Source organism: Elgaria multicarinata, chromosome 22 (genome assembly GCF_023053635.1).
Source record: "Elgaria multicarinata webbii isolate HBS135686 ecotype San Diego chromosome 22, rElgMul1.1.pri, whole genome shotgun sequence".
NCBI classification, from domain to species: domain Eukaryota; kingdom Metazoa; phylum Chordata; class Lepidosauria; order Squamata; family Anguidae; genus Elgaria; species Elgaria multicarinata.
Genome location: NC_086192.1, coordinates 2,839,158 through 2,860,885, shown reverse-complemented (window position 1 = coordinate 2,860,885; position 21,728 = coordinate 2,839,158). Strand labels below are relative to the sequence as shown.

The 21,728-nt window shown below is 44.5% G+C and overlaps 1 protein-coding gene across 1 annotated transcript; it reads right to left on the bottom strand.

Annotated features, from left to right (window-relative positions):
• Positions 1 to 17,712: 17,712 nt before the first annotated feature.
• On the bottom strand, positions 17,713 to 21,727 carry UBB (ubiquitin B). Its single transcript, XM_063146703.1, has 2 exons — positions 21,645 to 21,727; positions 17,713 to 19,698 (listed from the first exon to the last, which is right to left on the bottom strand). The coding sequence occupies exon 2, from the start codon at positions 19,690 to 19,692 to the stop codon at positions 17,863 to 17,865; it is 1,830 nt and encodes a 609-aa protein (XP_063002773.1). The 5' UTR covers positions 19,693 to 19,698; positions 21,645 to 21,727; the 3' UTR covers positions 17,713 to 17,862.
• Between the last annotated feature and the right edge of the window lies 1 nt (position 21,728).

Sequence of the window (21,728 nt, the reverse complement as noted above, 5' to 3'; positions counted from 1 at the left end):
CCCAGCGGCTTGCTGTCCAATGTCTTGTTCTGACTGTCTTTTCCCTTCCCAGCAAGATTAAGGTATCTTTCCCAGGTGGCAGGGAACAGAGCTACATCCGTGAAAGACAGAGAGATCTCTCTGAGATGTCAGGCCCTGTTGGATTCTGACCCAACTCTCCAATCCCTGAAAAACAGCAACGGTGAGAGGCTATCACCACTCTGGGGTTATGTGAGAGTCGTAACAAAGGCAAGAGAGGTCCCCACCATGTTGAAGGTGGGGAGAAGCCGTGGGAAAATATGGGAGGCTGGAAAATAATGTTTGTATACACCCTGCACACATGTGTATAGAATTTGCCCTGCAATGGCACACTAAAAGAGGTTAGGTAGGTTCATATGGTTGCACATGGTCAAGATATTTAGTTATTTGTTTATTTATTTAATTTTTATACCACCCAATAGCTGAAGCTCTCTGGGCAGTTCACAAAAATTAAAACCATGAAAAGCATGAAAAGCAACCGTCTAAAAACACAATTTCAAAATACAATATAAAAAGCACAACCAGCATAAAACCACACAGCAGATATTGATATAGGTTAAAATACGGAATAAAAACAGCAGCAAAGTTTAAATTTGTTAAATTAGGTGTTAAAATACTGAGAAAATAAAAAGGTCTTCAGCTGGCGATGGAAGGAGTACAGTGCAGGTGCTAACATCTTAGTGTGTTGTTTGGGCTTTAAGGTCAATGCCAGCACTTCAAACTGAGCCTGGAAACAAACCATTAACTCATTATCTATCATCTCCAATAAACAGGTTGTGCAGGTTTTTTAGTGCTCCAAAAACCTGTCTGATCTGTTTGATTTGGTGGCAGGAGTTAAAAAAATGAGTTCCTGTGCATAAAATAGGAAGCAACACCTCTCTCAAGTGATTTTCAGCCCTCTTTAAAAATGGTTCTGCTGCCCATGGAAACCCTGAAAAATAAGCGGGTTCTCTCTTGCCAGTTGCAGCAAGGTGCCTGAGGAACGTGCTGTCTTATTACCACAAGCTTCAAGGCATGTCTGCACCTTTGCGAGACGGAGATTATTTTCTGCCAGTGCCTCTGTTGCAAGCCATTTTGGATCCGGCTAAGGCAGGCCTCTCTGTGGCCTCCGTTTCTGCCCTCCTGGTTGAAGAATTTGTTACTCTCATGAAGTTACAACCTCGTCTTATAAGATTCTCCACCATCCAGGTATGTGGAGCAATCTCAACTTTGCAAATTACCCAGGGAAGGACTGTAGCTTAGTAGTAGCGAGTATCTCTTTTGTATGCAGGAAGCTACAGGTTTGAATCCCGGCATCTCCAGTTACTAAAAGATACTTTATTTTGAAAGGGACGAGTATATTTTGACTTACTATTCAGATGCACTGATTTCTCTCTAGGAGTCTACACGGGCTGGCATAGTGGAAGAAGTAGCCTCACTGCTAGAGCGAACAGACAGAGATCTGGTGAGGTTCCTGCGGAGTTTCTACACACAGGCAGGTAATTCTGTTTTGCAGTGGCTTAAATCATAAAAACCAAACGAACTGTGATGTGAAAATCCTGCATTTCTGGCTACCAGCTGCAGAAGTATGTGTGCAAACCATCCAGAAGACACACTCTCACATAGGCCAGATGGAGCAGGTAAGATTTAATGAGATCAGTGGGACTTCTCACAAGTAAACTTGCACAGCTGCATCTTTAGCCTTAAAGACCCATCAAATGTAGGTCTTGTTTCTTCGTGTGTTTTTTAGCAAACCTCTCTTTGCATCTCAAGTTAGACAGGAGATCCCATTATGCATGATGCTTTCACAGGTATTATGGATGGCATCACGGAACTAGCATGTTGTTTGCAATCAGCGTCCGATTAAGAATGGGAGACCCAGGTTCAAATCTTCACTCAGCTCTACAGCTCAGTGAGTTGTGTTGTTCATTCACAGCCAAACCTACCCCACAGGGTTGTTGTGAGGTTAGAAGTAGGGAAAGAGAAGAAAACCATATAGGCCACCCTGAGGGTGGAATAATATAACAGCAACAGGTGAGAACTGCTGCAACAAAATATATTGGTCCGAAAATATATGCGCTCACTGATGCATTCTTGCATATATACATCCAGGAGCTGGAAATAGACAATTTTGCATCCTGCTATATAAGTGCAGAGAAATGGTGCTGTGGGTAGAAGAGGAACTCAGTGGGTCTCCTCAGACTTTGTTTGGTTGATCAACCGCAGGCAATAGTTACCTCTTTAGAAATCTTAATCTCTTTTCGTTTCGCAGAGAACGATTTCAAAGAAACCCTTTTGAAAGGGCTGAGATGTATGCTCCAACCAGCCATCAACACTCTGTTTGTTGGTAAGAGATGCTTCCGGATGAATAAAAACATCCCATCTTTTCTTTCATCCTTTATTTATATAGGGCTTCTCTAAATGAGCGGTTTTTAGCATCTTCGTGACTGGATCTCATGGAAGTTTGCGGGTTGATGACATGACATTATGAACATCCAGGACGTCTCCTACACTATCCACTCCCCCCCCCCGCCCCCCACTTTAACCCACTGTCAGAAAATGCAGAGATAATCGCAGAGAAAAACAGAGGCTTTGCATTACAACAGGGACAGCTCACAATTATATATTGTTGCTATGCGGCTCAGAGGGAACAGGGAAGCCAGGGAGGTTGGACTGGCGGATGACATTAGCTAATCAAAAAGTCATGGCCCTTTGACCCTGTGAGTCTTATGCTTGGAGGAAGTGAGAGAGGTGCTTTGCACTTTTAGGGTTTCGTTTCGTTTTGCAGGCTATTTAAGCATGGCGACTTTGCTGTACATCTGGGATCAAATCATCCTGGGACTTCAGCATCCGTCGTACAACTGCATCCCCGCGTTCGCTGCAGCCCTCGTCCTGCTGCTCAAAGACCCGTTGCTCATGTGTCAGTCCGTACGTAAATCTAATCCTTCCGGGGGTCTTGCGATGTTATTATAATTTTACGAAATCGCGGCGTAACAAGCGGCAATGATGTAGAATCGGTACAAACGAGAAACAGGTAAATGGAGCTTCCAGAGCCTGCGATTCTGGAACTTCCTTCTGGTGGAGATCCACTGGGCTCCTTCTCTCCCTGTCATTAGATGGGGAAAGGCCGTAGGTTAGTGGCAGACCATTTAGGTTGCATGCCAAAGGTCCCACATTTGATCTCCGGCTTCTTCAGGCAGGAATAAATCTTATCTGAAACCCTGGAGGCCCTGCATGTCATTGTAAGGGTGGAGAACTTGTCACCTTCAGATGTAGGTGGATTGCAATTCCCATCACCCTTCTCCATTGGCTGGGGCTGATGGGAGTTGTAGTCCAACAGCATCTTTAGGGCCGCACGTTCCCTGCCACCGGTGTAAAAACAACACTGAGCTAAAGAGACCAATGTCTTAACCTTGTATAAGGCAGGTCCCAGCGTTCCTATGATCAAGAGTCTTGTGGCACCTTAAAGACTAATACATTTATTATGGGATAGGCTTTCATGGACCGTGTCCACTTTCATCAGCTGCCCCAAGTGTTAACCTCAAGTCAGCCTTCCCAGAGATGCTAGCTTAGTGCCCACACTGTGCTCTTTTCGGCATCAGGTGAAGACCTTTTTATATTCCCAGGCTTTTCAGTTTTGCCGTTTCTGTTTTGAATTCTGGTATTGTATTTTAAACCTTTGCACTGCAGTTAGGTCCTATTTGGTTATTATTTTATATTGTAGTTTTAAACTTTTGAATTGTATTTTTATTGTCTTGTATTTTATGGTTGTGAACTGTCCAGACAGCTTTGGCCATTGGGTGGTATAGAAATGTAATAAATAAATAAAAATAAATTTTAAAATTGGCAGATTTATATACACAGGTTTGGCTGGGGTCAGTCAGCTTTGAATGTATGATGCATTCTTTATGGTTTTCCTTTGAAACCTGCTGCATGGAGTTTTGTATGGCTGTCTATTAAACTGATTGAACTCCTGCCATGGTTGTTTCTCATTCAAGGAATTGATTTCCTACCAGGAACCTTACAGAAGCAGTAACCTCACATATACTAAACCCCCCACACACACTTTTTCTCAAGGCACAAAAATAACTCACTTGCCTGTCTTCTGCCATAGACAGCAGAATTGGAAGCAATGCTGAAGAACTGGGGACCGTCTCTGCCTGTCCGAGCCTTCCAAAACATGATAGGAAAACATTTCTTTGAAGAACTGTATGGCCAGTTGCACAGAGAGAACAGGGACCCCTATCCGATCCACGACCCCACCCAAAGTAAGGCTGGATAGATTATTCCATTCTTTGGCAACTTGGTACCCTAACTTAACAGCTGATCATAGGACTTCCATCACTGGGCTGAGCAGTAAGCTAAGGGCAGAAACATTATAGCCAAATGATCCAGGCTGGTGCATCTCCCCTAGGAGGGAAGGTGACAACAGCTGGGATGGTTTAGCTTGGAAAAAAGGAGGCTGAGGGGAGACAGGATAGAGGTGGACAAAATCATGCCTGGTGTGGAGAAGGTGGAGAGGGAGACATTTTTCTCCCTCTCCCATAATACTAGAACCCGATGGGGTCATCCCATGAAGCTGATGGGTGGGAGATTCAGGACAAATAAAAGGAAGTGCATAGTTAAATTATGGAACTCACTACCACAAGATGTAGTGATGGCCACCCATTTGGATGGCTTTAAAAGGGGGTTGGATAAATTCCTGGAGGCAAAGGCTATCCATGGCTACTAGCCCTGTTGGCTATGTGCTATAAACCTGTATACACTAGTTGCTGGGGAACTTGGGTGGGAGGGTGCTGTTGCACTGTGTCCTGCCTTGTTGGTCCCTGGCTGAAGGCTGGATGGCCACTGTGTGAACAGAATGCTGGACTAGATGGACCCTCGGTCTGATCCAGCAGGGCTCTTCTTAGGTTCTTAAGGCTTTGATGCATTACTGCCCTGGAAGCTTTTGGAAAGGTGGGTGAAAAAGAGGTTGCAATTCCTTCTTTCATAAGTCATTCCTTCTTTGCTTTTACATTTTGAAAATGCTTTGGGGAGGGATTACTGTTTCTAATTCATCCATTCTCTTTTTTCCTCTCCACTTTTAGCTTTTCCTCCATGGAGCTACAGAGACCTCAGAAGTGGAGCACCTCCAAGGACGAAGCCCGAAGACAGGAGGCGAACAAGGTGCTCCTGTTAGATACGTTGTCCCGGGAAAGGCGTGCCGTGGTCCTATGGTACTGCTGCAGCATACTAGAGGGAAGCCAGAGAGAAAGATAGGCGAATCACAGAGAGGAGATCCTTCACCATTTCTGAGTTAACCTGGAAGGGCCTACGTCAGCCTTCCTTCACCTGGTGCCCTGCAGATGTGTCAGACTGCAACTCCCATAATTCCCACAAGATGTGGTGATGGCCACCAACTTGGATGGCTTTAAAAGGGGGTTGGGTAAATTCCTGGGGGAGAAGGCAATCTATGGCTACTAGCCCTGATGGCTGTGTTCTACCTCCAGGATCAGAGGCAGCAAGCCTTTATACACTAGTTGCTGGGGAACATGGGTGGGAGGGAGCTGTTGCACCTGTGTCCTGCTTGTGGGTCCTTGGTTAACAGCTGGTTGGTCCCTATGTGAACAGAGTGCTAGACTGGATGGACCCTGGGTCTGATCCAGCAGGGCTCTTCTGATGTTTGGCACCAGGTTAGGGAAGGAAGGTTTGTGTTATTACTAAGTCTGACTGATCAGGGACCGGCCCTACCATCAGGCGGAGTGAAGCCATTGCCTCAGGCAGCAGATGCTGGGAGGTGGCGGCGAGCGTTGGAGGAGAGAGTTGTGTGCCAACTAAGCTCACCTGCGTCCCCTAAGGTGGCCTGCTGCTTTTTGGGGTGGGTGGGGGGTGAAGGACACTGTCCCATCACCAGTGCTGAAGGAAGATTCAGACTGTCGGCCCAATTGTGGAAGGAATTGGAGGCGCCGCCATCTTGTACAGAAAACACGATGTGCCCTTCGTTGCAGAGAGAAACGTGAGTTGCTGCAGAGGCAGCACATGGAGAAAATTAAGCAGGATGAGAGACTTCAAAGGTTCAGAGAGGAAGAAGAGAGGAGGTGAGAAGCTGAATCCCACCCACCCCCGATTGCGAGGTTTGCGGTTTATCTTGCTTTCAGAGGCTAAGGCTGTGCCAGTTTAACCATTATGCTAAGGCCCCTCTGGAGTAGGGGACCAGGCAAATTGATGCCGTCTCCACGATGCGATGAGCCAAAATGTTTTCATGGTGTTGCAGGCAGAAGGAATCTCAGCTCCTGCAGCTTTTAGAAGAGACCAAGAGAAAATCCGAAATGCAGAAGGTCCACTTAGAAGATCAGCTCTCACAGGTATCCTTCTCCAAACATGAAATGAAGACTAAGAGCGTCCTGATAGAGTTAGTGAGGGAGGCAGCATGGGTGGGGATATCACTCTCTAACATCCTCAGTTCCTCATCTGTCAGATGGAAATATTAAGGACTAGCCCCATGAGTTTTTGAGGGTGGTGGTTGTTGTTGTTGTTGTTGTTAGCAACAACATTTTTATCCTGTTCGTCAGCTGCAAAGGCTCCCAGAGAGCCTCACTCATCAATAAAAAAAATCCTCAGGCTTATATTCTAAATGGCATGACCCGAGAGGGAAAGGGGAGGAGGAGGGAAGAGGAAAACAAACGCACAAGCACCAGTTCTTTGTTCTGATAGCAACCAGCTTCTTTGCCCCTCCGTGCCCCTTCTCTTTGTGTGTCTCCTCATTTTAGTTTTGTACATCTAAAGTCAGGACCTGTCTCTCCTTTTTGATTGATGCAAACCGCTTCACGAGACAACACTGGTCTGAAGAACTCAAAGATCAAAATGCAGTAAATAAAACAATAAATCCTCTCAAATCACATCTTTCAGGAGAGGCAAATCCGCTATGAGATGCAGACGAAGGCAGAGGAACAGATCAGCAGCCTTCGGGCTGAGATCAACAGACTGGTGGAGTGGAAGAAGGTAATATCCCAAAAATGTGTGTGTGTGTGTGTGTGTGTGTGTGTGTAGGGAGGGAGTTTTGTTTTAATGCACAAACCCACTGCTAAATAGAAACTCCCAAAAGCTTGGCTTTAGGAGGCACGCAAAGCAATATTCTATAGCAGGATGGTTGGATGATAGGATGAAGAAAGTTGGTTCTGTAATGCTCTGCTGTAGTCTAAATTCATTAATTCACACACACACACACACACTTTGTGCACATGGCCAAACCTGTCTGTGTTCAGGCATCACAGACTTCAGCATTCTGTATTTAACATTCATGCATTGCTTTCAGCAACTTCGGACCAAAAAATGATATAAAAATAGATTTTTACTTGCTTGCTTACAACTAGAGATGTGAATGCCCAGAATTTTTTTTGGAAAAAGCCAGTTTCCCCCCGAAGCCTTATTCTTTTCTGAAAAATGGGGTGGGGGGGGGGAATGAAGGAAAAATGGATTATAGAATGCTTTATTTTAGCAATGTGGAGGGCTAGCAGAGACATATATAATTTTCTTTGTTACTAATTTTGATGGTTTCTTCTGGGGTTTTTTTAAATTGTTTTTTGCCTGCTCTTCATAAACTGGCAAAACCAAAGAGGTTCCTTACAGTTCAGGTGTCCCGTACAGTTTGGGAGCTTGTAGCTCCATTTGTTACCAAAAAAAACCCCAAAAACGTAAAAATGTAAATTCAATTTGTAATAATTGCTTGAATACACTGTACTTTTAATATACCAAATGTGATAAACTTATGCCAAACCAACTTGTACATAATTAGATTTTACATTCCTAAAGTAACAAAGTGATTTTCGATCTGTAAAAAAGTGTTGCATTTTTTCAATTTCCCCCCCATGGCTTCAAAATTTCCAGAAATTTTACATCTCTAATTACAGCCCCCACCAGGATCAAATTGCTTACTCAGATTTTCAGAAGGCCTCTTTTGTCTTTCTGTTGCAGCCTTCTTCTGATACCTACTCTGCTAGCAGGTAAGATGCTGTTAAGCATGTAAGGGATAACTTAAATCATAAACACAGCACAGCCTTCCTCAGTCGCGAGCATGCCAGGTGTGCTGGACTACACCACCCATCTTTCCCAGCCAGCAAGGATGGAGATTGCAGTAATTTAGAGAGGCTCACGCTGTATCCATTTCTCAACCTCTTAACATCATACCTCGTAGTTGCAGAATGCCATGAATAGAAAGTAGGTTGGGGCTTGGAAACTCAAGGAAGCCAAGCCAACACGCTACCAGAGAAAGCCAGAAGCCGTTTTCACTAGCAGATATGACCCGGGGGAAAGGGAGTGGCAGAATCTTGTGTGGACCCACAATCTTGCAAGTTGAGTGTTCGGAGACTTCGGGCCCCTCTAAACGAGGTGTTTTTTTTTAATAGCATGCTCGTTTCTGGCCACTTGTGAAAGTTTCTGAGTCAATTAAATGACGCTGTAAACAAACAGGATGTCCCCCACAGTTTCTCTCCCTTATTCCGTTTTAAAATAGTCCTGAAATACAACAGTGCCTTGGAAGATCTTATAAAGGGAGAAGTCAGGTGTATGTGTTTGTTTGTTTTTAAAGTCTTTTCGCCCCGGCACCTTCACCAGAATCACAGATGCTGTCACAGTCTCCTTTCATCTTATCGGAAACAGGTTAGTGGAAATTATGTAGCTGTGACATCAACCATTCTGTTTTACAAGTATTTTACCTACCCACCCAGTCACTAAGGTCTGAGCCCTAGCCCCACTTCAGTTTCCTCCCCCGAATGGAGGCTACAAGACAGAGGGCCTTTTCAGTGGTGGCACCCTATCTGTGGAACGATCCCTCCAAAAAAAAAGCTTACCTGCTGGCTACCTTATGGTCTCCCAGGCATTATAAGAACCAGTTTCAGTGCTTTTTGAACACTGCACTTTTCCTGCTGTGGGTTTTAGTTTAGCTTTTACATGCTGGTGTGTCTTTACTCTTTGCTGATTTTTTTATTATTATTATTAATTACATTTCTATACCGCCCAATAGCCGGAGCTCTCTGGGCGGTTCACAAAAATTAAAAACATTCAAAGTATAAAACAACAGTATAAAACCATAGTATAAAATACAATATAAAAGCTCAACCAGATAAAAACAGCAGCAATGCAAAATTACAAATTTAAAACACCAAGTTAAAATTTATTTATAGACTTAAAATGCTGGGAGAATAAAAACGTCTTCACCTGGCGTCTAAAAGCATATAACTAGGTGCCAAGCGAACCTCCTTAGGGAGCTCATTCCACAGCCGGGGTGCCACAGCAGAGAATAATAATAATTATTATTATTACCTTGTTTTTATCATGTGCGGTTTTATGGTTTGTGTTTTTAGTGAGCTGTGCACTGCCCAGAGAGGCTGAGTTATTGGGTAGCTTAAAAATATAATAAATAAACATACAAAACCACAATTAAATAGTCACCAAATGCACTAGCTTCTGCACAACCAAGACCAGTAGATCAAATAGAACACACCCTCATACGAGTTGTACGTGTACCTTTCGCATTCTCTCTTCTGTTATAAAAATAACAAAATTTGGTGGCATGTTATAGACTTTACACATTTATTCTGCCATAAGGTTTTGGTGGACTAATTCCTCTTCAAGCCATCCAGAGAAAGGATACAAACCACAATCTCCCACGTTTAATTTCAGCATTGCCCCTGACTTGTAAAGTAGCCTCTTGGCTCGCCTAGGGTGAGCAGAAATCACTTCCAACCAATCAAGCAGGGAAGCTTCCGTAAACTGAAAAAAGAGTTGGGGAGGAGTTCCTCCACACACACACCTTTTAGATTGTTGATGTGCCACAAATGAATAACACGGGTCTGTGTGAGCAGGCAGGCTAGTAATTTTCTCCTTGTGTGCAAATGTGGGGGGGGGGGATAGGAAATTAATTATAAGGATTTGCAAAGCTGTTTGAAACAGAGAATAGCCTGTAGGCCGATGAGACACCTTGATGCCTGAATAAAGCAGCTTGGAATAAATCTCCTAGGATCCAAACACCAGCTGCTCAGAACAAAAAAATGGGACTTAAGTGAGAAAGATAGATTTGTTACATTCCATAATCTAGCTTTGTATTTCAACTTATTTTTCACAGTAATTGCAGATAGAAGATATACCAATGGAGAAAGTAAAGTAGCTGGTACCATCACGCTTGAGTTGCTGACGCAGATGATGGAGGCTGCAAGCACAAGTAAGCAAACTTTGTCTAAAATGTGAATGCAGTGAACCGCAGAACTCTTTGCCACTGGATGTTGCTATGACTACTTTTTAATGATTTTTTAAAAGGGATATCAGCACAAAAAGGATAAAAGCCTTTGATAGTCAGGGTAGCGGAGAGATAAAACTGTTTGTTGGGGGCGGGGAAAGGGTAACAAATTATCAAGAGACACTTTCCTTGTGAAAAAAGGAATGTGTGAGCCTTTTTAGTAGAGAGAGAAAATGATAACTGAAAATAGAGGAGGACGCACTGTGATTTGGGTTTACAAAATAATGGACAGCAGAGGGAGTGCTGATAAAGGAATGTTTCACCCCTTCTCATAATGCTAGGTCTCAGCCCAACAGAGTCATAAGTTAGAAGGAACTTCAAAGATCATATATTCCAAGCCAATGCAGGAAATCCACCACTATGGCATCCCCAAGATCCTGGAGTTTAAAACCTCTTAGGGCGCAATCCTATGCATGTTTCAATCGTTTCCGAGATTTCTTTCTTGTAATTTAAACTTGATAGTTCAGGCCTTACCCTTGAGAGCAGCAGAAAATAAATTTACACCATCGTCTACGTAAGAGTCCTTCAAATATTTGAAGATAGCGAGATAGGAAGTAGGTTACAGGACGAACAAAAGGAATTCATACTTATGGGATTCACTACCACAAAGGATTGCCAGTAGCTAAAAACAACAACAGGAATGGACTATAAGGACAGACACAATACAGCTGCAAAAATTATTCACCAATGACTAGCCATCAAATTCAACCTTATCAAACAACCTACACAATACTATACATACTCAGCCGAAACAATCTTGGAAAATGCAGATCATAAAATATACTGGTACAAAACAATTCATACAGACAAGGCAATACCTTGCAATCAACCATATGTAACAGTTACAGACAAAAAAGAAAAACACACTTTCCTCATTGACATAGCAATACCTAATGACAAAAATGTTGTTGAAAAAGAAGAGGAAGAGAGAGAAAAATATATGCCACTGGCCATGGAAGTTAAAGAACTATGGAAACAGGAAAAGGTTACAATTATTCCATTAGTCACATCAGTCATTGGCATCACATCAAAAAACTATACAGAAAACCTTCAGAAACTGGGCCTACCAAAATACATCCACACCACCATCCAGAAAGCAGTCCTACTTAAAACATGCTCAATAGTCAGGAAATTCCTGAATCAGTAATAGACAGCATGACTTGGCAAAGCCCGTCATGTCCATCTAGAAAAAACATCACAAGCAAGAATAAATTATTATTATTATTATTATTATTATTATTATTATTATTATTATTATTATTTCATTTCTATACTGTCCCGTAGCTGAAGCTTTCAGGTTTACAACAATTGATAAAAAATAAAAATACTTAATAGCTTTAAAATGATGCCAAATTCATGGAGGTTAGATATATTGACAGCTATTTATTATGATGGCTCCATGTTTAGCATAGCTGAGTATTAGACACAAGGGATGTGCATCAAAGCTATTGACTTCCAGATCTGCCGGGTGTGTGGGTGTGCTTCTTGGAGGCATCCATCTTGCGACTTTTGATACCCAACTGATGGATTAGAGGAGCCTTGGCTTGATCCGGCTGTTTTTTTCTTCTTTTCTTAATTTGATCGCCCTCATGAGGCCTGCAAAAAACCCTACAGCCGGGTTAATCCAAGCAGCTACTACACTGCAAAGCAAGGAGGCCACTTTTGTGTCTGTACACAACATAATGACAAGATGCAGTCAAAATTCATGCTGAGGCCCTCTTAACTTAAATCTCATTAGTGTAGGATATTCCTGCCTTCCATCTTCAGATATTTCTTACATGCAGAGGTAACCCTCTACCTTGGTAGTGCATTTATTTATTTTCTTACCCAGATAGTGCAACCAACAAACCATTTGCAATTCATATATGCCAGGAGAAATTAACACAGAAGTGTTTAAATCTCCCCCACCCAACCACCCACCCCCGTACCTGTCGCTTTTCATGGCATAATAGCGACATCTTCTGGTTAGAGGCAACATTGACTTAAAAAAACACATTGCGATTTTAATGGGGATTGTACCCGGTCACGTTTAACAGCCTTGGTCTCTATTATTGATATTAATCCATTGCCTACCTTTAAAGCACCCCTTAATCAATCCAGGAAACAATTATATTTCACCAAACCAGCCCTACCTTGGTCTGATCCAGCAAAGCAACATTAAGAAATACTTCACACAACATATACCTTGACTTGTGGAACTCACTGCCACAGGATGTGATGACAACTACTACCTTAGTTTGTTTAAACCCATCAAATTCAGGCAGGATATGTCTGTCCATGAACTTCAGCTTGGTTAGATAAATGGAACCATCTCTTTTGAGAGGCAGGAGAGCTGTTCATAATAGATTCCAGGGATAAACCATGGGAAATGGTGTTCGCCATTATCCCCGGATAGTAAGCTTTTTGAGAGACACCCAGATTAGAACTTTGAGGCAGTGTTTTGGACAAGACAGACCTCTGGGTCATCCAGTAAGACATATTTTTATATATTCTAGGCCAAGTAGTTAGAATTAAAAGTTGGACATACTAGGTACATTGGTATGGCCTGAGCCATAAACTATTTCAAATGCAGATGTCTAGATTTAAAACTGCAATTATTTTCTTCTCTTTAGTGGTGAATGGTTTGAGCGCAGAAGAACGGGAGTGCTTGGATGCAGCTACTATTCAGCATCTTCGGGACTACAACCAAGACTGCAAAAATGCGAAGGTATTTCAAAGACTTCTCCATGCCCACTGGTACCTGCTTTTTATGGTTTGCACCCCGGGAAGTGTAACAAGTGTTGGGAGGAAAAAACACTGCCAAGACGAGTTGTTCCAACATCAGGAAATGGTAGTAGTCTTTGAAGCCCTAGATAGCTTGTCCATCACAAAAATGTCATCAGGACCCCCCAAAAGAATCACAACATGCCATTTGAATATATACCAGGTTTGAAGCCTTGTGTAATTGGGAGTGGGTGGGTAAAATCACGTTGACCACATGAGCAATATCAATCAAGGGATACTTGTTTGGGATCCTCCTCCTCATTTTAGAACAGCATAAAGCTTAAATAACCAAAAATAGCCTCAGCCCAGATGGCCCTACCCTAAAGCCAAGTATCTTGGTAATCGGATCCACCCAGGGCAAAGGCGTTGCATTTACTGAGTTAGTTTTATGCAATGCCTTCAGCTGTGGTGGAAGAATGCTTCCACCACAGGTGTTCTGGGAGTGGCAGGTATGCACAAAATGCCTATCTGAGATTGAGGATTTGGTACATAACCTTCTTGAAATGGCATAAAATCCTAGAATAGTAGAGTTGGAAGGGGCCTCTAAGGCCATCGAGCCCAACACCCTGCTCAATGCAGGAATCCACCTTAAAGGCTGTCCAGCTGCCTCTTGAAGGCCTCTGGTGTGGGAGAGCCCACAACCTCCCTAGGTAACTGGACCCATTGTCATGCTGCTCTAACAGTCAGGATGTTTTTCCTGCTGTCCAGCCGGAATCTGGCTTCGTCACTTGAGCCCATTATTCCATGCCCTGCACTCTGGGAGGATCAAGAGATCCTGGCCCTCCTCTATGTGACACCCTTTCAAGGATTTGAAGAGTGCTCTCATGTCTCCCTCCAGCCTTCTCTTCTCCAGGCTAAACATGCCCAGTTCTTTCAGTCTCTCCTCATGGGGCTTTGTTTCCAGACCCAATCACCCTCGTTGCCCTCCTCTGAACCCTCTCCAACTTGTCCGTATCCTTCTTGAAGTGTGGTGCCCAGAACTAGATGCAATATTCAAGATGAGGCCTAACCAGTGCTGAATAGAGGGGAACTAATACCTTGTGCGATTTGGAAGCTATACTTGTATAAATGCATCCAAAAATAGCCTTTGCTTTTTTTGCAGCCACATCACACGGTTGGCTCGATCTACAATTCCATGATCCTCCTCGCTTGTAGTATTGATGAGCCAAGTATCCCCCATCTTGTAACTGTCCCTTACTTAGTAGCATTATAGCTACACCCACAGCTAGTTCTCTAGGATTGCAGTTTATCTCAAAGGTAGAAGTATTCTTGTCCCCAGAGACCTTCTTAGGAAATAAACCCAGCAAGTGGGCTGCAGACCAGTGCTTTGTTTTGAAGTGAGCCCAGCCATTCAAAAAAATAAAAGGGAACCTAGGAGGGAATGTGGGGCACAAAAGGATGGGAAGCTTTTTGTCTTTGGGGTATGTGTGTGCATGTTTGGCGCAATGTCTATTTTGCCTGGGTTTGGTAGTGATGTTGTGCATCTCACCAGGGTTTTGTGCGTTTGCGTTGTTTTACCTGGGGCTTTTTTGGGGTGTAGGGAGGTGTCTTGCCTGAGTATGTGAGCTCAGACCAGATTTCTGCCTTGTATTTAGGTTACATTTTTAGCCTAATACACATAAAGGCTGCCACCATTTGATTATGGAATTGAGGTTTACATTAGAAAATCAGAGCGAACTTTGTTAGGTTGTCAGGGGAGCCTAAGGCCTAGCATGAAATTGTATTATGTGCATCTTCCCCTTTATCTGAACTTCCAATTATTATACTTTGTCACAGCCATTGTGTTTTACAAAAAGTGATATAGATTTAGGAATGGCACTTTCCCCTGACAAATCTCACTACCCTCCCCAATTCTGCTGCCTCTTTGCTCCAGACAGTAACCAGCTTTATGCCTAGGCCCTACAAATTTTCTTTAATCTCTTTCCTTTCCCCCTCTCTTCTACAGATCCAGATGTTCGGCTATGAAGTAAGCGAAGAAGAAATCCAGGCCATTCCGGAACCCAGAAGGAAAGAAGTGAGGAAGAAGTTAGAGGCAGCCCTCAGAAGAGGGACAGAGGCACGTTACAAGGCAGCCAGAGGAACGGCTGTAACCTACAGGGGAGTTTCACAATTGTAATTTTCACACAGGCAAGGCATAATCCTGGCCACTTATTACTGAACACTGGCTTACTGGGTGTGCTAGAGCCTTTGCACTTTTACACAGATCCTACTAATCAAGGACTAACCTTTTCAGCCACTAGAAGAAATGCAATCTGTCACCCAAAGGCACATGACAAACTTTATGTCTGGGTCATTGTGACACCCAAAGCTTTCCTGCAAGTACAGAGGCTAAGAAACCACCTCTTACTCTCCATCACCTGTTGGAGTGCACATCTACATAAGATGTACCCACCCTACTCAGATAAGGATGCCCCGGAGTATCTTTGCAGCACCCCACACCTAGTGTTACCAGCGTGCCCAAAACAAGGTGTTGATTAAATGATGCAGAGCATCAACCTTCAGTCAAGCCCAAAGATGGACAACTAGGAACAGCCTTCTCTTAGGTGAGAGTGATCTACTCTTCCCCATGTCAGCTGCATACTTTGTTTTAAGGCACCAAGTATAATGCTTATTTTAGCAATGAAGCAGTCTTCAGTAAGTGTAAAATAAAGTTCTTAGCGACAATAACTGGTTAGTAGGCAGAATGTTCAGCAGATCATATAATTGCAGGGGGTGTATGGGTGGGCTTCCTATCTAGACTGTCTGACTTCCTATCTGCTGCCCTTTATGCCTGGAACGCTCTTCCAGAACATTTGAGAACTACAAGTTCAACCGCAGCTTTTAAAGCTCAGCTAAAAACCTTTCTTTTTCCTAAAGCTTTTGTTCTGACTTTATACTGTTAGTTTTACCCTACCCAGTGCCTGTTTACCCTACCCTGTGCCTGTTTGCATTCTCTTCCCCTCCTTATTGTTTTATTATGATTTCATTAGAATGTAAGCCTATGCGGCAGGGTCTTGCTATTTACTGTTTTACTCTGTTTAGCACCATGTACATTGATGGTGCTATATAAATAAATAATAATAATAGACCCCAGTGAAAGAGTTGTTGGCGAGAACTGGAAACCAGTTGAGCTGAGTTTGTTGCTGCTTTCCCAACCCCCCAAAATATTTATGCCTCTATAGTAGGCCATCTCTAAGAAAATAACCATAGAAGGTATCTGGCAGAACAGCCTGCAGTTCCAAGAGACAAATAAACAAAAAGGCAGATGGGACATCGTGTTCAGTCCTCTATTGGGCCTTCATCTTATACTGATAAAAGCCACGGCCTTTATTTATAGAGCTGGAGAATATCCAAGTTACATTTGGTAGGCCGAAGCAATCACAGGGTTGTTGTGCCCTCTAAAAGGAGTTCTAGTTACAAAGGCTACAGTAGGAGCCCTTTAACTGCCCTTTCAAAGTCAAGCACAACCCCTAGTTCAATTTGCCAACTTCGGAAAAGGTTTTTTAAAAATCCCTTGTGTAACAGTTATGAAAGGAAAAAAAAACCCCAGGCCCAACCTCACAACACCCTTTTGAGCTCTGAACCATGCATTTTATGGACAGCCCGCCTTCAGCCAAGCGGACATTGGCTAACAGGGGGCAGCCAAACCTTTCAATGGCTATAGCTCTCTGCAAAGGTGGCTTTGGGAATTGCCCTATTAAGGGTTCTCAGCAAAGCTATTTTTAAAAGGCTACATCAGCCTCCTTCAGGCAGCTGGCCCCATCAGTGGCATGCACATGCAAGCTGTTTGCCTCAGGAGTGCAGCATCACACATCCCATTTTAGACTGGATACTCCCATGTCATTTTAAGGATAATTGCCCTGGTAACTTTCAACCCACGTTTTCCCATCTAGATTTCAAGATACAGAATTAAGAATCCCCCCCAAGCTAGTTGGCATCTGTGAGCATGAAAGGCAATAATTACTATCTATGTAAAAAAAAATGTGGACGTGACTGACCTCCCTTCAACAGTTTTGTTTTATACAGCAGTGCAAACAGCTCAGTCCTCATCAAAATGTCCAAATAGCACTGCTAAATTACTGGCTGAGCTACATATAGCCAGCCATTCTAAGAACTCAAAAAGCTCTGGTTTGAGCAGTGTTTGGCCACTTTGTAGACTCCACAAAGCCACTTAATTTTAGTACTTTGAAGTTTGTATTTTTGAATGGTAAAGAGACAGGCCACAGGCATGACTTTCACTGTAGAATAAATTGGTTTTACAAAACCCGTTTCTTCGCCTTTCCCTTCTATAGGATTCTATTCATGGAACACTTTGGCCTTCCCAGATTTCTTTGATCTGGGAGTATCCAATGGTGTCATTCCACAAACTCAAATAATGCCAGAGGCTCCACCAAACCTCACCATTGTGCAAGTGGCTGCCCAAATATGCTCGCACAGGTTGTGCATCAGTTCACACAAGCATAACGCACTACTGCTTGCACAACTAAAATGTTAGTTTGGTTCTCCTGCATATAATTCAGAACCTAGTTTCTGCTAGTGAAACATCATTTGCCCTAACGGAACAACGCTATTGCCAAGTACAACTCCACTTTCCCAATGGCAAAATCCCATAAAAATGTTTTTGACCACAAAACTTCAGAGGACAGTACTATTAAACTCCACGCTATAGGTAGGTCTCTTCATTCAGGAGGACCACAATGCAATGTGCAACAGAAAACTTTATTAGCATTCACACAAACAAACAGTCTAGCAGTTACTGGAACTTGCATTTACCCTACAATATTAAGACATTAAACTGCTACAGTGCAAACAAATGCTATTGGCAACTTCCAAATCATAGTTCATAACACCTAACAGCCTCCCCTCAGACGCAGGACCAGGTGGAGAGTGGACTCCTTCTGGATGTTGTAGTCGGAGAGGGTGCGGCCATCCTCCAGCTGCTTGCCGGCAAAGATTAGCCTCTGCTGGTCAGGGGGAATGCCTTCTTTGTCCTGGATCTTGGCCTTCACGTTCTCAATGGTGTCGCTCGGCTCCACCTCGAGGGTGATGGTCTTGCCGGTCAGGGTCTTGACAAAGATCTGCATGCCTCCCCTCAGACGTAGCACAAGGTGCAAAGTGGACTCCTTCTGGATGTTGTAGTCGGAGAGGGTGCGGCCATCCTCCAGCTGCTTGCCGGCAAAGATCAGCCTCTGCTGGTCAGGAGGAATGCCTTCTTTGTCCTGGATCTTAGCCTTCACGTTCTCAATGGTGTCGCTCGGCTCCACCTCCAGGGTGATGGTCTTGCCGGTCAGGGTCTTGACAAAGATCTGCATGCCTCCCCTCAGACGCAGGACCAGGTGGAGAGTGGACTCCTTCTGGATATTGTAGTCGGAGAGGGTGCGGCCATCCTCCAGCTGCTTGCCGGCAAAGATCAGCCTCTGCTGGTCAGGGGGAATGCCTTCTTTGTCCTGGATCTTGGCCTTCACGTTCTCAATGGTGTCGCTCGGCTCCACCTCCAGGGTGATGGTCTTGCCGGTCAGGGTCTTCACAAAGATCTGCATGCCTCCCCTCAGACGCAGGACCAGGTGGAGAGTGGACTCCTTCTGGATATTGTAGTCGGAGAGGGTGCGGCCATCCTCCAGCTGCTTGCCGGCAAAGATCAGCCTCTGCTGGTCAGGGGGAATGCCTTCTTTGTCCTGGATCTTAGCCTTCACATTCTCAATGGTGTCGCTCGGCTCCACTTCCAGGGTGATGGTCTTGCCGGTCAGGGTCTTGACAAAGATCTGCATGCCTCCCCTCAGACGCAGGACCAGGTGGAGAGTGGACTCCTTCTGGATGTTGTAGTCGGAGAGAGTGCGGCCATCTTCCAACTGCTTGCCGGCAAAAATCAGCCTCTGCTGGTCAGGAGGAATGCCTTCTTTGTCCTGGATCTTAGCCTTCACATTCTCAATGGTGTCGCTCGGCTCCACTTCCAGGGTGATGGTCTTGCCGGTCAGGGTCTTCACAAAGATCTGCATGCCTCCCCTCAGACGCAGGACCAGGTGGAGAGTGGACTCCTTCTGGATGTTGTAGTCGGAGAGAGTGCGGCCATCTTCCAACTGCTTGCCGGCAAAAATCAGCCTCTGCTGGTCAGGAGGAATGCCTTCTTTGTCCTGGATCTTAGCCTTCACATTCTCAATGGTGTCGCTCGGCTCCACTTCCAGGGTGATGGTCTTGCCGGTCAGGGTCTTCACAAAGATCTGCATGCCTCCCCTCAGACGCAGGACCAGGTGGAGAGTGGACTCCTTCTGGATGTTATAGTCGGAGAGGGTGCGGCCATCTTCCAGCTGCTTGCCGGCAAAAATCAGCCTCTGCTGGTCAGGGGGAATGCCTTCTTTGTCCTGGATCTTAGCCTTCACGTTCTCAATAGTGTCACTCGGCTCCACCTCCAGGGTGATGGTCTTGCCGGTCAGGGTCTTGACAAAGATCTGCATGCCTCCCCTCAGACGCAGGACCAGGTGCAAAGTGGACTCCTTCTGGATGTTGTAGTCAGAGAGGGTGCGGCCATCCTCCAGCTGCTTGCCGGCAAAGATCAGCCTCTGCTGGTCAGGAGGAATGCCTTCTTTGTCCTGGATCTTAGCCTTCACGTTCTCAATGGTGTCACTTGGCTCCACCTCCAGGGTGATGGTCTTGCCGGTCAAGGTCTTCACAAAGATCTGCATTTTTAACTGCAAAGACACAACAGGAAAACCACCAGATTTAATTGCCTTACTGCATCTTCCCATTTCAGCACTTGCTTACTCATATGTTCAAGCCTCACCAATCAAAATTAAGATAACTCCTTAGTATTTTTAACCCTGCTTCCTCCTAGTAGTTTGGGTTAGTACACATGACATGTGCCCCTATCTTATAATATCTGCATGAGCGTCACTATTCTCCAAGGTCAACAGATATATGTCACCATCACTTCAGCCCCAAGGCTTCTCATCATTTGCTTTACCTTGGATCACAAACAGCAGCTGAAGGGCAGAAGGGGTGGGAGAGAAGCAAGCCATTTGGCTGCTGGCCTGTCAGGTAACAATAACTTCCTCACTAAATACATTGTTTTTCTTTTCAAAGGAAGTCACTTTCATAATAACGTTATGGTCCTGGAGGTGCTGCTTCTAAAAGGCAATTCCACCGCAGGGCCATTTCTCCTGTGTACCGCACGTTTGGTATTAGACGGTGCTTTCCACAGCCCATCTACTTAATCTTACCAAATACTAGGAACACTGTGTATTTTACTTCAAATATAAGGCCAGACCCATGTAATATAGTTATACAATGTATTTACAGGAGGAAGGTAGGCAAAGCCCATCACATGCCTAGTGTTGAACATCCACCAGTGTCAAAGTCTGCACACTACACAACTCCCTGTTAATCATGTGCAGGTCTAGAGAGTGCTGATTTATGATTACACAGCACCTTTTGCAAGCAGTGGGCACTGCGCAACAGAGACTCTACACATACACACACACAGACAGAGAGAAATGTTAAGACCACAACACCCAACGTTCCTCGAGCCACTGGCCACAATGGTTCAGGGATGATAGGAGTCACAGTCCACACACGTCCAAAGGGCTCCAGGCTGGGGAAGACACATACCTGGGAATAAAGCTTCGCTTAACTCAGCAGGGATTTCCGGCTGAACAAACACGCCGGGACTGAAGCCGGGACTGAAGCGGTAAGTGCCCAGTGGGGCGTGACGTCAGTCCTCAGCCCTTTCAAAAAGGGAACAAGGAGTTGCCTTGTGCCATAATGGAGATGTTAGGGTGCAATCCGATGCTGTGTTTAGACAGGAAAAGAGGCCTGCAACTATGCTGTGAGTCACAGGCCTTTCTCCCCCATTCTGTTGAAACACAGCACTGGATTGCACCCAAACATCTTCATTATGGCGAAGAGTACTGGGAACCCGCCCACTTCATGTAACTGAGGCCATAACGCATCTGCTCCTCTCTCAAGGCGCCACCAGACCCTTTTGTCAGCTGTTCATCCCTCTGGATTAACGAAAATGAACTGGATTTCTTCCTTTGGTACTTCCTCCTCTAAAGCCTTTTTTGTTAAAAGGAGGATTTCTTTCCCTAATAAGGCATCTATTCATTAAAAAAAAAACACTATCTCCTGTTCAGTATTATTATTATTCATTTATATAGCACCAACAATGTACTTGGTGCTGTACAAAATACTCTTTTGGTTTAAAAACATACACTCTATATACATATTTATACACACACACGACATATCCATTCTCAGGAATGTACTGTAATTCCTGCCTTTTATGCTTCCTGCTCATCCCCATTTTCATTGCTCTTTTTAAATATAGTTTTGAGGCTTCCCCATTTATGGGCTGCCCGGGATTTTTTTTTTTAAAAAAAAACTTATTATTTTTGTTTCCTTGGCTTTTATTACCTGGCGGACGCCCGAAGCGCCCCGCTTCTTCCACCGCGCCCGCCACGGATCTACCCCATCCCCTCTCTGGGGGCTGCCCAGGAGGAGGAGGAGGACCGGCCACCCACCCAAGCTTCGCCACAATAAGCATCCGTGACGCCAACCCGGGCCCAGCCATGAGGAGGAACCGTCACTCCACCAAAGGGGGACCCAACAGCCTCCATTTTATCCGCCTCCGCCATCTTACCGCTTTGCTACGAGCGCCGGAAACAGGCTATATTCGATTATCACCGACAAAAGAGCTTCCCCGCACTTCTCAGCGAAGCTTCGG